The following is a 19,185-nucleotide window of genomic DNA, read 5'->3' as shown; positions in this document are numbered from 1 at the left end:
CCAATAAGTTACAAAGATAAGAATCCTCGGAAACAAAAGAGAAAGGTGCATAGAATGATAAAACAAATCCGAGGTCAAGGAAACCATCCCAGACGTAGAGATAAGGCCGGCTCTAAGGTACATGTACCAAACAATGTAGCTTGGGACGCCAAGCTGAAAAATATTAAAGGTCCTGATAATAATGAATCTCAATCGATTATATCATGTCTGGAACATAATGGAACACAATAAGGAATGTCGACATAAGATGATACAAGGTAGCACTTGAATTTATGAATATAAGCGAGGATCATGAACCCACGTTAATATAAGAGTGCGCACTCGTAGAACAGATTGAATGGAAATGTGGGGTTAAATAGTTTAAAGAAGAAAGGCGTACTTGGCCATATGATTAAGACGCCATATGATGTTAAAACCAGTGGATATAAATGGGTCTTGTGAGGAATAGAAATCGTGAGATATAAAGCTAATGTTGCACAAGGATTCTCACAAAGACCAGTAATAGATTATGAGGAGATATACTCTCATGTGGTGGATGCAACTACTTTTAAGATTTCTCATAAGTCTGGCTATATAAGAGAGAAAATTAGACTTGCAGCAAACTGATGTAGTGACTGCATATTTATATGGTCCACTGGATAATGAAAGTACTAGAGGGTATTGAGTTGAATGTACAGCAAGTTCTCGAGAACAATATTGATAATCATCGAAATATATGATCTGAATATCCTAGGAACCTCTGGATATAATTTCCCAAACGGTTGAATACCTTAAGAAAGAATTCGAGATGAAAGATCTCAGGAAAACAAAATTTTGTTTGGGATTACAACTTGATTACAGAAATGATGGTATCCTTGTGCATCAAATAGCATATACAGAAAAGGTACTCAAGAGGTTTAATATGGCCGATTGCCATCCACTGACCAGTCTCATGGTTGTGAGATCCCTCGGCCTGGACACAGATCCATTTCGTCCCAAAATGGACGATGAAGATGTCCTTGGTCCCGAAATGCCATATGTCAGTGCCATAGGAGCTTTAATGTACTTGGCTACTCACACACGGCCTGATATAGCCTTTGTCGTGAACCTACTATCTAGGTTTAGCTCCTTTCCGACCCAGAGGCATTGGAACGGGATCAAACATTTTCTTCGTTACCTGCAAGGAACGAAAAACTTGGGTCTATATTATACTAACCATAAAAAAGATGGTTTAGTTGGCTTTGATGATGCTGGTTATTTATCAGATCCACATCAAGCTCGATCACAGACAGGATATGTCTTTACACATGGAGGTACAGCCATTTCATGGCGTTCCATGAAACAAACCATCGCGGCCACTTCATCCAATCACTCGCAAATCTTGGCCATACATGAGGCCAGCCGCGAGTGTGTTTGGTTGAGGTCGATGACCCAACATGTCCGAGCTGATTGCGGGATGGCCGAGTGCAAAAAGCCAACTGTGATGTATGAGGATAATGCTGCGTGCATTGCTCAGCTCAAGGACGGTTACATAAAAGGTGATAGGACGAAGCACATATTGCCTAAGTTCTTCTTTACTCACGAGCTTCAGAAAGCCGGTGAGGTCCAGGTCGTCCAAGTACGATCAAGTGACAATTCAGCTGACCTATTCACCAAAGCACTTCCTACCTGCACGTTCAGGAAGCTCACGCATCAGATTGGGATGCGTAGGCTGAAAGACCTCCACTGAGGTTCACATCAGGGGGAGTAGTGCGTGTTGTACTCTTTTTCCTTCATCATGGTTTTTTCCCACTGGGTTTTCCTGATAAGGTTTTTATGAGCCAACATTAAGCGTATTACAATCCATGTATGGTTATGGCATCCAAGGGGGAGTGTTATAAATCAATTGATGGATGCCCATAACCGGCCCGATCTATTAGAGGCCCAAACCGCAGGAGAGAGAGAGAGGAGAGAGAGTCGGCCGAGTATGAGAGAGAGGCGGCCAAGAGACTTTACATTCTTCTAGTTTTTCTAATTTACTTATGTTTATGATTTGTAATCTTTCTTATTCTTGTATTTCCATTTATCTCTCTTGTAACCCTTATATAAAGGGAACACTTATTCATTAATAATATACAGAAACTTACAGTTCTAAATTCTAAGTTTCACAACAATGAGGGTTATTTTCAACAAGTGTTTAGTTTTTAAAAAAAAAATGTTTTTGTTTAATTAGTAATCTGCGGATATTCAAGGCCTATAGAAATACTAGACTAATTATCAAACAAAATGCAATTCACGGAAAAAAAAACACTCTCTATGGATATTTAAATGAGACCTAATATGATCTATATCTGTGTAGGCGCACAGATTTAATGTCATGACTTTATTTTGAATCCAAAGTTCCCCAAAGAAGCTACACAGGTTTAGAAGAATTCTCTTTATTTTCTGAAAGTTATATATGTGTAGTTGACAGACCCTCTGTATATTAATCGAGAAGCATTTTGAGAGAGCAATGCTTAAATGTCACCACAATACCTTTTACAAAAAAATTCTTACGTATCGCCTTAAAAATGATTCTTATTAAAAATGCACACATCTCATCACCGTATGCAGTCTCACAAAATACAATAAATAGCCTCCATATTTTCTTAAATAAAATATATGGATTTTCCTAATGTGACTTCAAATATATATGATAACTAATGATACTGAATAATAAAAATTTATGAAAATTTATATCCTCTATCATTTTTATTTAATGTTATATTACTAAAATAAATTAAATAATCACAATAACCATATAATAAAATTTAGATTTTTTTTGTATTTGTTATATTTTAAATTTTTAAAAATAATTATAAATTATTAAAAATGTTAAATGTCTCAAATTGAAAATTTTGTGATTATTAGTTTGTAACTTTTATTATAAAAATATATAAATGATCATTAATCATATGAATAGAAAACCTTATTTAATATATATATATATATATATATATAATATATATATATATATTGCAGCATGTAATCTATATTATAATGAGCCAGTTTGTGGGCCCCACTTTTAAAAAGTGTGAAAAAAGTGTCAAGCCTTTGGTTCGAACCCGAGTTATTGAGATATAAACACCAACATTTATACCACTAAACTAAAAGATACTTTGTATATTGATGGTCGAAACTAATATATATTTATGATATGATAGTTTATTCTCTCCTTAAGGTGTACACATATGCATTTTATAAATATTGTGGGGTCCATGATTCTCGGTTTGGTTTAGTAATTCTGTTCTGGCGTTTGGTTTTTAAATTATATGGTATGATTTGAGTTTTCCCGTTCAATTAATATTTTATTATGTTATTAAACACAGCGTTTTGTCGATTAGGGTTTTTTCATTGTTCTTCGTCTCTTTACCTTTGCCGTCTCCGTTCAGCTTCTCTGCAAACACCAAACATTAATCTTCCCTATTGTTCAACGTATGTCTCTTGATTTACCAATTAATGTTTTCGTCATTTAATTCAGAAGCGATGTCGACCTCTCTGTTTCCTTCACGCCAAACCTATAAATTATAGATGAATCTTCAGAACCTCTGTTAGTTAATCTTCTTTATCAAATCAAGCGTTCATTGTTGCTTGACTTCCCCCGTTTTTGGAACCCGAAAAACGTCAAGAAGCATGGTGAATTCATGGGAACCACTCTACTCAGGTATTGTATCGACAAAAAATTAAGAGATTATTTACTTTCATTTTTTTTTGGTTGCTGTATGTTTAAGATTGTCTCTCATCACACTGCATGGAATTATATGAAGTCAAAGAAGACAAATAAGAAGTTTGATTTCAAGGTGTTCACCGAGACCGGTCCAAAAACAAGTCTGATTACAGATGGTACATAACAAAGTAAGCGTACAAATCTGATTTCTTTTTATGAATTAGAATTTCAAGAATAAAACATCAAAAAGAAACATAAAATTTGTATCTTATTAATTTTCTATATTATAGGTTCAAGATAGATAACATTGACCTTAAGAATAAAGGAAGCAAGCCTACTGTTAGAGTTTCTAACGTTGGCCACGCATTGCATGTCTGGCTCAATGGAGAATACCATGGTAAGATTGAGAAGCTACAGCATTTAGATGTTATGTTTAGAGAACTGGAATACTTAATGAATTTGTTCAGGAAATGGACATGGTAGCCATGATGAGAAGAGCCCATGGTTATTGTCAGGACCCTGCTTCTGTTACTTTCTCTGTGCTAAGCCTAGCAATGCATTTCCATGGCTGTCTCTCCTTCTTCATTACACTATACTATAAGTTGCCTCTCAAACAAGATAGGACGGGTTACTATGAATATGTTGGTTTCTGTCCATGAACTCTTGGTTCTGGAGTGCAGTTTTCCACACTCGGTAATCATCTACATATTACTTTTATCATCCACAATCTTCTGGTGATCTGTCTATGTGGTTTCTAAGGGATATTGACATCACAAAAAGGTTGGACTTCTCATCTGCAATAGCCGTTCTCGGATTCTCACTCATCGTATCCATCCTAAGAACCTTTGATGTTCGGGTGGAGGCTGCAAGAGTCATGGTATCCGCTCCAGTACTAGCTTTAGTCACCACCCACGTACTGTACATTAACTTCTACAAACTTGACTATGGTATACAAAGAACTCTTTCCCCTATTTGAAACCAGTTCCATTTTTTTTTCTCCAAATTCTCTGTGAGTTCAATGTTGTTTACAGGTTGAAACATGATTGTGTGTGTGGCCATGGGAGTCGGTCAGCTTTTCCTATGGGCAAGATGAGCAGCTGTTTTTAGGCATCCTTCTAATTGGAAACTGTGGGTGGTTGTGATAGCTTCAGGTTTAGCTATGCTTTTAGAGATATATGATTTCTCTCCGTATGGAGGCTACGTCGATGCTCACTCTATTTGGCACCTCGCCACAGTTCCTCTAACCATTCTCTGGTGGAGCTTTATTAGAGACGATGCTGAGTTCAGAACTTCCAGTCTTCTCAAGAAATCTAAGACAAAGGCGAAGTAAGTTTACTTACATATGCATAGGTTTCTTGAGCTTTTTAATGTTTTTCATTCAAAGATTCGACTTGGCCTTGCTTTTGGTCAATTGACTCTTAAGACTTTTGTCAATCTTTTTGGAGTCTTAAGACTTTTGTTAATATTATGAGAAAATCTTGTGATCTATATATGATTATGTTAATAAATTTTGATTTTACATAAATTGTGTGAATTGTAAGGTTTAATTTAATTAAACAAAATTAGCTTTAATGACCATTCATACAAAATCTAAAGTATTTCAATAATTTCATGACACCATATTAACCATTGCGCAAAGTCACTTAAAACAATTGCAGCAAGGAACCACAAGTCGAAAGCCTTGGTCAGTTTATATACATTTACTCATGTTTGATACAATAATGTTCCATATTGAAGAAAAAAAATATTTTCGGAAGCGCGGGACTACACTCCTAGATGCCTTTGGCGGGGTGGACGATCATTGGGTTGAATTAATAACTGAAAACCTAGAAGCACTCCCGACGATGAAAAATAAAATGACCTAACGGTTGAGTTAGAAGCAGAGAAAACTAATGTTCTAAGGTCCACCAAATTTCAAACCTAAAAAATTTAAACCAAGTTTATCTTTTTGAAACATAAAGCTATATCAATTTCTTTTTTTGGTCTGCAATTGAATTTTTTTTTTAAATCACAAAACCATTTTTATTAAAAAAAAATAGCTAAACCTCTATACTAAATAGTTATATAACAATATAAATATATAAATATCTTCACATATTACTTTAATTTTACAAAAAATACTACATTTGAGAAGTTTCACAATAAAATCCGTGTAAACTAAGAAAACTATTTTATTTACTGTTCATATACATTTAAAAAATTTAAAATCAAAATTTAAACATTTTTCCTTACACTATTTTAGCCGTAACTTAACAACTACAAAAGTTCGGTTATCTTTGATCATTTTTACGTTAGAGGTCAATCAAATCTATACCAATATAAGATTAAAAAAAATAACAACGAAATGAATACTATGGTCATTGTTAGATCTACCTAATCAACATGTATAACTTTCAATCCTCCATTCGTAGACAATTATAGACAACATGACAAAATTAACTTTTATCAAAAAAACAAACAATACAATTACATGCACAAAACAACACAATGCATCGACAAGCGCGGTGCTAAACCCCTAGTCATTTTTAACTCCATGCTTAGACTTTTCTCATTATATATCTTGCATATATTGCAGCATGTAATCATTTTTAACTCCATGCTTAGACTTTTCTCTCCTTTTTCAATACTTTCTGTCAATGATGTTCTCTTCCATCACTTGGAGGAAAAGTATGCCACCAATGATTACGATGATAGAACACATATTACATATTTGTAGCCATATGCTCGTGTGGGTTTGGTTTCGAGTTATTTTCAAGAATCATGTCACTAATTTTATTTCAATTTACATAATCATATCGGCCAATATGAGTCTTACTTCACACGCATAAACGTTATAATAATTATTGATTTACAAAGTTTTCTTTTAATATCTAGTTAAGACTCGAGAAATACCATAGCTGACTCATTACAAAGTTTCATTGTTTACTCATACTTCAATTTTTTTCTTACTGTTGTGCTATTTATGTGAAGGAACATGAAAATTATACTTTCGTTCACAGAAAATGATACTCATGCTTAGAAGTGTTGTGATTAAACCTCATTCGTAGCATTTCTAAATCCTTAAGGCGTCACTAAACTGATTCTAAAATAATTTTGAAGCAAAGAGATAGACATAACTAGTACCAAATTGTAGTATCATTTTTATAAAAGACGCTTATAAAATGGATTCTAGTTGATTGTACACTTGAACACCATGGTGGCAATAAGTATGAATTTTAATATAAGCGGCTACAGCCTACAGACCCCGCAACTATTTAAGATAGTATGGATTAAAGAAAAATTTACAGAATCAAAACCTCGTCCTAGGGAGTTGTGTCAACGGATCCAAAACCTTCTAATCACTAAAAAAAATCATTCAAATGCGCAGAATAATATATTGATGAAGAGTTAAATAGATGACCAAAGCAATCTATAATGGGATTGGTTGTAGTGGCATCATAAATCAACTTGGTTGAATCCGGAGTATCTGCCATAAGATTTTCTTTATTTCAAAATGTCCCCAATCTTTTAGTCAGTTCATAATTAGGGACATCATTAGTATTCAGTTGACTAATTAAACCTAATTCAAACAAGACGCATTCAATCAACCACTCAACGTGGGTCATACAATGATTCTAATCCACTCTATTTAATATAGTTGATAGCCTGCATTGGCCAAGTTGGATTATATATATATATTCTCCCAACATAATCTCAATCATTAATGATTAAAGAAATGAAAATGTTCCAAATGATTATGACTGGCCAATATAGGAAATGATGATCTAGTAAAGTCATATCAATTACATTAACAAACAGAAGTCAAATCAGTCCGTAATAAGGAGGTTACATGCTAAATTATTTCTAAAAATGAAATAAATCAGTCAAACGTTGTGGATATTTGTATTGTACCGCATAACTAGCTAATCCTCATGACTTAGACTCCCTGTTTGTTGGCTTCACTGAACGTGTCTCTCCATATATGAATAGTGTGCTAACTAAACCAGTCTCAGATGAAGAGATTCGATTAGCAGCGTTTGGTATCAAGGGTTCAAGTGCTCCAGGTGAAGATGGTCTGACTGGTTTGTTTTATCAGAAGTTCTGGCACATTGTGGGGTCTAAGTTATCTGCAGAGGTTCACAAGTTTTTCCTGACAGCAGTGTTACCATCTGGCTGGAATCACACTCAGATCAGTCTTCTGCCAAAGATCCCTCACCCATCGTCGATGAAAGATATGCGTCCTATTAGTCTCTGCTCTGTTCAATACAAGATTATTTCCAAAATCTTATCTGAGAGATTGAAGTCAGTGCTAGAGGAGATCATATCTGATACGCAGGGAGCCTTTGTGAGTGGCAGGTTGATTACTGATAATGTTATCATTGCTCATGAGCTTATACATGGTCTGCGTATGAATGATTCTATCGCCAAGGAGTATATGGTTGTGAAAACAGATATGTCTAAAGCCTACGATCGAGTGGAATGGTGTTTCTTGGAGGTTTTATTGGAAAAGATGGGGTTCGATAGACAATGGATAAACTGGGTGATGGCGTGTGTGTCTACAGTATCGTATTCTGTCCTCCTTAATGGCAGTCCGCATGGTTTTATTCGACCTGAGTGTGGGCTGCATCAAGGGGATCCATTATCCCCATTTTTATTCATCATGTGTGCTGAAGCTCTGGTGGGGACTCTTCATCAATCAGAGTCAAGTGGTAAACTCAATGGTATCCGTTTGGGTACTGGGGGACCATCTGTTCATCATCTGCTTTTTGCAGATGACTCGCTCCTTCTGTGTAAAGCGAATGAGGAGGAGAGTGCAGAGCTTATGAGATGCTTAAAAATATATGGTGAGGCTTCGGGTCAATGTATTAACTACCAAAAGTCTTCTATCATCTTTGGTGCAAAAATCACAGAAGAAAAGAAGGTGGCGGTTAAAGGCGTTCTAGGCATTGAACAAAAAGGTGGAGAGGGGCCGTATTTAGGCTTGCCTGAGTGCTTTAAAGGATCAAAACGTGAGTTATTGAACTTCATATCAGAGAAGCTTCAGTCAAGACTCCATGGGTGGTATGCTCAAGCTCTGTCTCAAGGGGGCAAAGAAATATTGTTAAAGTCTGTTTGTTTCGCGTTACCTATCTACGCTATGTCGGTGTTCCGGTTACCGAAAGACCTGTGTAGGAAGCTCACAAGTATGATGTCAGAGTTCTGGTGGAGTAGTGGAGTGCGTAAAAAGAAGATCGCTTGGGTATCATGGCAAAAGCTTTGTCGGAAAAAAGAGGAGGGTGGTTTAGGTTTTCATGACATTGAGCAATTCAACCAAGCGCTGCTTTGTAAACAAGCATGGAGGATTTGGTCTCGCCCTGTATCTCTTGTGGCTCGGGTTCTCAAAAGTAGATATTACAGGCGGAGCTCTTTTCTTGAATGTGGCATGGGTGCTCGCCCATCCTTTGCTTGGCATAGTCTCATGTTTGGAAGAGAGTTGTTAAAGGAAGGCTTGGTCCGTGATGTAGGTGATGGCAAAGATACTAACGTCTGGTGTGAGAAGTGGATCATTGATGGTGTGCCTAAAATTCCAATGTACAGGCAAGATAGTGTCATTGATCTTACTCTGACGATAGCTGATCTCTTGGTAGAAGGGACGGGTCGATGGAAGGTCAATTTGGTGAGGCAGACGTTCACAGATGAGGACGCCGAGTTAATCCTCAAACTGAAACCTCACAGAAGTAGGAAGGACTCTTTTAAATGGGGTTACACTGCCAATGGTTGCTATTCTTCTCAGTCGGGTGGGAAACTTTTGGAACTGTTGAAAGAACGTCAACAACCTCTTCACGTTGGTCTCCCACCTATTGAAAAGAATCTGTGGAAAGCTATCTGGAAAATCAGAGCACCACCGAAGTTAAAACATTTTTTGTGGAGAGTATTGGCAGGAGCTGTGACAGTGAAAGAACGCTTGAATTCAAGAGGCTTGCATTTGGATTCCAGATGCAGACTATGTCAAGGTAGCTCTGAGTCTATTTGTCATCTTTTGTTCTCATGTCCTTTTGCCAAGGAGGTATGGGATCGTTCAGGTGTGCAATTACCATTAAATGGTTTCTCAAGGTCTTCTGTTTTCCTCAATGTTTATCATCTCATCTTCGCCAATGGGAGACGTTCACACTATACACAGAATAGAGTTTTCCCCTGGGTACTGTGGCAGATTTGGAAAACTAGAAACGCCCTGATCTTTGAAAAGGTGCAAGCAAGTTCTTGTACTGCAGCACCTAAGGCACTGGAAGAGGCTGACGAGTGGTTTGACGTCAACTTCAAGGTTCCTCAAGCTCAGCCAGTGCAGGTGGAGAATATTAACAGTTCTGTTTCGTGGTCTCCTCCTCCTGCAGGCTTGTTAAAATGCAATGTTGGTGTGAGCTGGAATAGTGCTGAACGTATATGTGGAGCTGCTTGGATAATTAGGAATCACGATGGAAAAGCTCTTTTACACAGTAGAAGAGCCTTTACTGGTGTTAATTCCAAGCTTGAAGCAGAGTTGCAGGGGTTTTGCTGGGTGATGGAAAGTCTTATATCGACGCACCATACGAATAGCATTGTAGAATCAGATTGCGGGATGGCCAGGGAGGCCATTTTGAACCCAATCAGATTCCCTTGGTTTGGTTACCTACTAGAAAAGATTATTCATGCACTGCCGTTCTTGTATCTGTGTTCTCTAGAACATGTTGAAGGTGCAAGGAATAAGGTTGCAGAGGAAATTGCAGTAAGCGTGACTAGAGACCATCGGTGCCAGTCATATGTAGCTTCTGGTGGTCCTCGTTGGTTATTGAATAGATTGGAGTCGGAAGCACGAAGAGCTTGTACTTGATGCTATTAGCGAGTGTTATGGTTTGTGTTTTTGGCTTTGGGTTGGGAACTCTGTCATGTTCCTCTTTTTCTACCTTTTTTTAGCCTGTTATTTTATTCCCTTAGAGTTTCGAACTATACATGTCGTTTGCTTCTGTTTTGCGGTCCAAGCTTCTTGGATTCATTATGATTATAAAACCAGAGTTAAAAAAAACTAGCTAATGCATTTTCCTTGCGAATAGATTAGACTGAAGTCAAATCAGTCCGTAATAAGGAGGTTACATGCTAAATTATTTCTAAAAATGAAATAATTTAGTCAAACGTTATGGATATTTGTATTGTACCGCATAACTAGCTAATGCATTTTCCTTGCGAATAGATTAGAAACATAGAGTAAAAAGATCGAATATACAAACTAGAGATTTGATCTATGCAGAGCCGCCCAACACGAAACGATGCCTAAGCTTATAAAAATTATGCACCAGTACCCTTCTAAAATATTGTGTTTTCTGAAAAACACACATAGAAATTCAGTATTCCGTGCTACACCAGTTTTGCATCTAAAACCCTTGTTTATTGAGATATACGTCAGGGACGGATCTGAAATATATATATATATATATATACACACATTGTAATGAATTGGATGTGGAATATAACATAAAAATGTAAAATATGCAGATGATGATGACATGAATCACAACATTTTAAAGCGATATGAATCTTGGGAATGAAATAAGAGCCGGCATTCGACAATAGTTCTCATGTGTGCTTATGAAACCAACGATGTTGTAGTAAGGGCCATACCTAATTGAATGTAGGACTGCCTATTAGATAAACCCGACCAACTATATAAACTATAAAGAATAAAGGATCACCAAGGAGCTGCCAGGGGAATATATAAATAATTCATAATTTGGATATTTTGTGCGTGAGACATAAACACAAAATGGGTATGAGTAGAAAATTTGATTGGTGGATAGGAAAACAAATTTCATATGTCTAAAATGATTGTTGGATTCAACCTTTTCCCCTTTGCAACAAAGTGGAAATGCATGTCCTACACATCACATGTCTCATTCATGTGTGTCCTAAAATGATAATAGCAAATTTGTGGGATATCTGTAAAAACAATGTCTATTTTGTTTTCGGTTACTTAAATACATGTGTAGTCCGATTAAAGTATAATCAGTCCGATTAACGTCTAATCGATCGAAATAAAGAAATGAAAGTAACCACGGTGATGAATTATGATTATAGAATACTTTCAAATAACTTGCTAGATGTACATTGGTTACGTGCATTTGGTCTTTGTTTCACCAATAGCTCTGAAGTGTCCACTTCAGAAACCTGTCTTCAGCATTTTGTTGCTTTAGGAAAATCTATGAAGTTGCCTAGAGTACTGAAGTGATCACTTCAGGAAAGTTGCATCTTGCACATTGATGTTCTACGAAATTTGTTATGTTTGGGTCTCAGTCTTTTTGAAACCCATTAATTCTAGGATTTTGGGGACACAAAATAGCTAAGAAAGCTCACAAGACAAAGAGAAAGAGAGAGAGCAGCAGACCAGAAAATCACAGGAAAAAAAAGAAGACAAGAGAAACTCCACAAGATACAGAGAAAGAGGTAAGCAAAAGGCTAAAAGGCAGTTAAGAGAGATCTGCAGCTGAGCAAAAAGTAAGAAGAAGACAAAGAGAGAAGTAGTCATAAAATAAGAAGCTACCAAAGACAAAAGAAGAAACAAAGTTCGACTCTTTGTGTTCTTAGAGTGTTTTGGTATTGTACTCTATTTCTGTAATCTCTTTTGTCATTTTTAAAGAAGTGAGAAGTGACTGGAACTTATAACCTTTGCTTATTAATGGAAATTGTGGGAGAGAGATCCCACCCCAACTGAGGTAGGAAAGGGAATTGAGTGAACAAATCTCTTGTGTCTATAAATTTATGTTTTCATCACAAAGATCTAAGTTTTAACACTTAAAGAGCAGGGAGGTTAGGTGTATTGGCAAACCTAACAAGTTGTATTAAAACTAGCAAGTGATAGTTGTTTGTTGATACCTCGTAATGTATAGACCTAAGGATTAATTTTAGCGTATACTTAACATCATACAGTCTGATCAATACGAAAAGGAAAATTTGTAAAGAAACAACATGTTTGGTAGAATTTTATTTCTGACAAACAATAATATTTAAAAAAATGTTATGCATATATATATATATATATATATATAAATATAATCCTAAACCATTAACCTTGTTTAACCCCAAAAATTTGCCCAAGATTATGTCCAGGATCATATAAATAAATTAGAAATGCAGAATGCCGGCTCCCCCGTGTCATCACTGCCATGTACTTTGTTTCATTGTTTTGCTATCACCATATGCAAAGGTCAATCAATCCAAGCTTTCGAACCCACAATCATAAATGCCATAAGCTAAAAATGATATACAAGCCGTATTGCGTTATAGTTATCCTATATATACACATATGATACAAACATTGAAAACAACACTTTATTCTATGGAGAGCCGAGGGGAAATATTGTCTCAGGTAGAGGTTTACGTCAAGGAGATCTTTTGTCTCCTTTCATATTTATTCTATGCACGGAAGCGATCGTTAGCCTTCTTAATCATGCAGAGAACCAAGGGAAGATAACGGGGATGTGGGTCGCACGTGCCAGCCCCTCGGTATCACACCTTCTCTTTGCTGATGATAGCCTTTTCTTTTGTAAGGCGGAGCCCCGTGAATGTGAAGAAGTTATGAAAGTAGTCAGGAAATATGGCCAAGCGTCAGGACAATGCATCAACTTTGAAAAATCCTCATTGCTCTTTGGTAAGAGGATTTCAGCAAATGACCGACAGGTGATCAAAGATACACTTGGTATACAAAACGAAAGGGGAATGGGTACTTATCTTGGAATCCCTGAGGATATTAGTGGATCAAAGTGCAGGCTATTCGCGTTCTTCAAGGAGAAACTACTGCACAGAGTAAATGGCTGGACTGGTAGATGACTATCAAAAGGGGGGAAGGAAGTTTTAATCAAATCTATCTTGCTAGCTCTCCCGACATATGTCATGTCCAGCTTCCTGCTTCCTCTGGAGATATGTGAGAACCTTGCAAGTGCCATTGCACAATTTTGGTGGAGCTCTAATCCACCAAAAAGAGGTATCTATTGGGCTAAATGGGAGAAGATGTGTGCGGCCAGAGAGGAGGGAGGAGTAGGTTTTCGGATGATACACGAATTCAACCTAGCTCTTCTAGCAAAGCAGCTTTGGCGTCTAGATCAGTTCCCAGATTCATTGGTGGTAAGAGTTCTCCGGGGAAAATACTATCGTCTGAGCTCACCGTTGCGTATTGGGGCTGTGGATAACCCATCTTATGTGTGGACGAGTATTATTGCGGCAAGAAAGCTATTACTTTTAGGTATCAGGAGCAAAGTGTACTCAGGCTATGAAATTAATGTGTGGTAGGATCCTTGGATCCCATCTACTCCGACAAGACCGGCCCGATCTCGAGCCCCAGTAGTACATCCAAAGATGACTGTCAGTAGTCTTATTGACTTTGAAACAAAGGAGTGGGACGCCCGATTGCTAGAACAGTATGTTGATCAAGAGGATATACAGATGATTCAGAGTCTGGCCATAAGTCATACTCATCGGCGGGATACTTTTTGTTGGAGCTACACCAAAAATGGGCAATATACAGTCAAATCAGGGTATTGGGTAGCTACAAATATACTGAAAGATGTCGAGGAAAAAGAAGTAATGGAGCCTAGTATAACCAAACTTCAAGCCTTTGCTTGGAAAGTGAATGCACCACAGAAGATTTGTCATCTTATATGGCAACTTATTTCAGGGCAGGTAGCGGTCACAAGAAATCTAGTCCGTCGTAATATGCGATGTGATAACTATTGTCCAAGATGTGGAGAGCCAGAAGAAACTGTTACTCATGCGATCTTTGAATGTCCGCCAGCAGTACAAGCATGGAAATTATCAACAACACCGTCAAACTCTCAAACGTTCCCTACTTCGAGTATCTATACCAATATGGATTATCTATTTTGGCGGAAAAACAGTATTATGCAGCCAGCCGATGACAGAGACCCTTATCCTTGGATAATCTGGTACATTTGGAAAGGTAGGAATGATAAGCTCTTCAGAGGTATAGATAGAGATCCATTGGAATTGGTTAGATATTCAGAGGGTGAGTGTCAGGCTTGGTACAATGCAAAGGATGCAATACCTGTATCTCCACAGGCACAAAGTGTTGAAGAAGCTCAAGCCTTAAGCTTGGAGAACATCTGTATGGTGGATGGATCATGGACTTCCACTGATCATTTCAGCGGAATTGGATGGATGTGGAAGGATAGCATGGGGAAGATTCAGCTTATGGGGACAAGGAACTTAAAGAGGCGAGAGACAGCTCTACACTCTGAATTAGAAGCGTTGAGATGGGCAATGGAAAGCATGATTCAGCACTCGACATGTCAGAGGTTTGGGATGGATTACAAGGACCTGATTGCAATGGTAGCGGACCCACAAGCATGCCCAAGCTTCTCAACTGAACTGGAGGTCATTCAAATCCTCAAGATGTGTTTTCCGGATTTCAAGATTATTTACTTCCACTACAACAAATATGGCTTTTCATAGCATACGGTTAACGCTATTATATGGTTTTTATAGCGGTTTTATAAATGCTATTATAGTTGACGCTATAATAGGGTACCTATATACGATAGCGTTTTGAAATGATGCTATTGTAAAGTGACCTATAATAGCGTTACAGTTATGCTGTATTAATGCAATTTATGATACATTACTCGTGTTATAGGAAATTATATAACAACTGTTCTCTAACGCTATTTTAATTATATTTATGACACGTTATTCGTGTTATAGGAAATTATATAACAACTGTTCTTTTTTGCTGTTTTAAACTTAATAATAACATCTAATTCGTGTTATATAGAATTGTATAATAACATTTATTTGTTTTTATGTATATTTGTAAAATAGCTATATTATGTAGCCATGAATTACGTTGTTGTACCTCTGCATAGATGCTATTTGGTGATGTGGTTTTGATTTATGTATATATGAATTGTACCTTCTATTTTGGATACAGTTTTAGACAATAATTCATCACATGTTACAGCAAATTCTCATAAATAAATAAATAAAGTCTGAATCCATTTTCATTTCTCCATAATAGAAATACAATGTCATAATTAAGTTTGAAAGAAAAAACACAAATACCATAGGTTCATTAGTAATACTAAAGGAAAGAAAGTAGAAGACCATACAGTTCTTATTCCACCTCAAACGATGACAACTTTATCTTCAGGCCATGCTACAGTAGTGCCGATAGCATCCTCCATACACTCAATTGCAGACGTTGGCCTCTAAACCTTGGCATCATTCACCTTCACTACATCAACCCACACACGAACTGCATTATTGCCCAACGGAACGAAATGGACTAACTGTTCAGGGTTGTTCGAAGACCAGCGTCCTTCTGCAACAACTACTTTTTCACCGGTAATATCCAACAGTTTGCACTTCTGACCCTCTTTCACAATCTGTATAAAAGAACGATGTCAAATAGTGTAAGTAATATGTAACCATTAGCAACTTTATCAGGTCAACGATCACTACTTACTAATACACTTACACTTACCTTCTGAGAACTTGAAGGAGGTTGTGCAAATGTTTTTGAATGCTTAGCAGGAGCTGGTGGAGTGTGAACTTGTGAGTGCGTATGAGGAGTAGCTGTAGTTGGTGACTTTGTGTTTGAATTCTCGAATAAAACTCTGCTCACTGGCCATGCTACAAACGTTTTCAAACAGTCGCAAAGGTTTGAGTGTTTTTCTGTTGGCCGCCAAAGAAATGTCTCTGTTACCGTTACCACATCCACATATACTTTAACAGCATTTGGTCCAAGAGGAAGGCCATCCACCAAGGCTTCGGGATCACGACTCTCCCAACGACCTTCAGCAACTGTTTCTTCATCTTCTGTTAGCCAATGTAGCAGTTTGCACTTGTTCATTTCTTTTGTCTCTGGGCTCTGACAAACAAACAAATCCATCATAGGAAACACATTAATAGGTATTAGAAAAAAAACTTAAGATCAAAATGAGATGAGTAATGAAAACCTTACATTACTTGGAATGTCATTTGGAGAGAACTCCTCGTCAAGAACTAGAACCGCATCCTGAAGCCACGCTACTGTTTCTCCTACAGCCTGGCCAATAGTATACATTTTTGGCGCCGGTCTCCAAAGAAATGCATCTTTTTCAAAAGCCGTCTCAACTACCACCTTAGCTGAATTAGGGCCCAAGGGTACATTGTTAACAAACTCCATCACATCAGAAGACAGAAAACGACCGTCTGCTACTTTGGATTCCTTGTCACACCAATCGTATAGAATACACTTAGGCTGTGGAAACCTTTTGTTTACACTCTACAAATATTAATCAACAAAACTGTTACATTCCGTTCAAGTTCAGCAAAAAATACTTAATCCAGAAGAACTTACTGATGGTGGTGAATTTTCACCCACTTCCGAGTCTGACCGCTGCAAATAGACATAAAAATTAGGTTACCATTTTGCAAGAAACAATAACCAAAGGACAGTTAATCTTTAACACTTACTCGACTATTCATTTTTGCAAGGGCCTCTTGTAATTCGTGGACCTGCTGCTTCAACTGAACTTGTGTCTGTTGCATTTCAGTCATTTGCTTGCTCTTCAAGCCGAACAACGCAAGTTTGCTCACACTCATTCCTCTACCCATTGCCCTCAAGCGTCCAGGATTGTCAGGTCCTAAGAGCTGACTAAGAGTGTCTTCTCTTGGGTTTGAGGATGATGCTCCTGGATCATCAGACCGAATAAACTCATTGCTCTTTTCCTGAAACATGTTGAAGTTATGATTAAACTGTTGTGTAGTTTAACTCTACTGTGAATCTCATAATCAAATAAGGTAATGAAACAACAAATTACTATTTTTTCAGCAGCATCCATGTTTACTGCTGTCCCATCCTTTTTAGTTCGTGACTTCACCCATACATTCAGTCTTGTTACTTCACCAACATCTGAGCTCTGTTTTTTCTGCATTATGATTCAAGCTCTCTTATTAAAAACCAATGTCAAATATATCCACATTTTCATACGATTAAAGATCATTAGCAGTAAAATACTTACTAAATCTTCTGCCAGTCTAACCATTCCTTTGCGGCTACATGTATGAGGAATCTGCTTACGTCTTCTTTCCTTGTATGCATCGCTAACAGCCTATATAGAAGTGTTACAATGCTGAATATGAAAAATAAAACTAAGTACAATTTCATACCTTGAACTCTTTACTAGTCTTCTCTTTCACAAACTTCCTCCACTCAGCCACTGGAATATTGTCTGGACGCAACTTCATTCGCTCTGCGTGGTTATCAGCTTTAATAATCTGATTAACCAAGCGTGATTTAGAGGCCCTCCATAAGCATCCCATCTGTTTCATTACTGCCACTTTCTCAAACTCTCCATCCAGTTCGAACCGTAACTACAGTAACAAGAAAAATTTAAGAGTAACAAGAAAAAATAAAGACAAGCATAAATTACAATGAGCATTACTAGAAATACCTTAACAGATTTCCAGAGAACAGTCTTCCGTTCCTCACCAATTTTTCTCCAATCATCTATGACGACAGGAACATGTTCCCTTACTAAGGGACCTAAGTAAGAAGAAAGCTTAACTGATCCTTCTCCACAAGGTTCTCCAAACTCGGTGAACTCCACTTTTATTCGTGCATTAGGATCTCTCGCAATATCTTTCATCTTTGTTGGTCCTCTGTGTTTCTTAGTCCGGGGCTGTACCATATCACTATCCTCATCACGAACCTTAGCACCTTGGGCCTCTTTGTTGGGTTCTTCTCCACAAGCCGTAGCAGCTTCAGAATCTTTGTTTAGTTCTTCTCCACCATCATTAGCAGCTTCGGAATCTATGATGGGTTCTTCTACACGAGCATTAGAACCTTCGGCATCTTGGTTGAGTTCTTCTCCACCGTCATTAGCACCTCGTGGTTCATCAAGCTGTGGCTGTGTCGGGTTCTCTTTGTATAGAGGCAGTGATTCCTCAATCCCATGGTAGAGGGTGCCGATGAATTCAGGGTCATCAACTCGTACTTGGGTCTTCCTTTTTTTGGATTGCTTTCTCCCTTTACCGGCCATGACAATCCTACAATAAAACTCAAGGGAAACTCAACAATTAACTCATACTCAAACCAACTCAAACATGAATCCTAAATAGTTAATCAATGCAATCAATCATTTATTCCATAATCAACCAAAGAATGTAATGCAAACCCAAGAATAGTTAATCCACGAAATCAAACATATATTCCTTCACTATCATCTCTGACATCATCAGCTTCATCTGATATGTCATCTATACTCATATCCATATCCGAAGGCAATGGACCTACATCTGCATCTAGGTCATCCACTTTCTCATCATTGTATCTTCTACTTGGACCCTTCATTACTACATACCAACTCGTTTCATCATTTTCCCTTGAGTAAAATATCTGTCTCGCCTGAGATGCTAAAATGAATGGATCCTTTCCAAAGGATATGTGGCTGTGATTAAAATTAACCAGCGTAAAGCCATCCTCTACCTTCACACCGTTACCTTTAACTGCCCACTCACACCTGAATATTGGCACGTAGAAG

At 37.5% G+C, this 19,185-nt stretch overlaps 2 protein-coding genes across 2 annotated transcripts; both read left to right on the top strand.

The window, feature by feature from the left end:
* Positions 1-3,641: 3,641 nt before the first annotated feature.
* Positions 3,642-4,994, top strand: LOC111212425 (post-GPI attachment to proteins factor 3-like). Its single transcript, XM_048757460.1, has 6 exons — positions 3,642-3,661; positions 3,955-4,090; positions 4,132-4,291; positions 4,345-4,357; positions 4,424-4,611; positions 4,810-4,994. The coding sequence occupies exons 1-6, from the start codon at positions 3,642-3,644 to the stop codon at positions 4,992-4,994; spliced, it is 702 nt and encodes a 233-aa protein (XP_048613417.1).
* Positions 4,995-7,625: 2,631 nt separating this feature from the next.
* LOC111212424 lies at positions 7,626-10,490 on the top strand. Its single transcript, XM_022713964.1, has one exon. It carries the CDS (start codon positions 7,626-7,628, stop codon positions 10,488-10,490), a length of 2,865 nt encoding a protein of 954 aa, XP_022569685.1.
* Positions 10,491-19,185: the final 8,695 nt, after the last annotated feature.

Source organism: Brassica napus, chromosome C5 (genome assembly GCF_020379485.1).
Source record: "Brassica napus cultivar Da-Ae chromosome C5, Da-Ae, whole genome shotgun sequence".
Taxonomy (NCBI): domain Eukaryota; kingdom Viridiplantae; phylum Streptophyta; class Magnoliopsida; order Brassicales; family Brassicaceae; genus Brassica; species Brassica napus.
The sequence above is the reverse complement of the archived record's forward strand: the minus strand, read 5'-3'. Positions and strand labels throughout refer to the sequence as shown.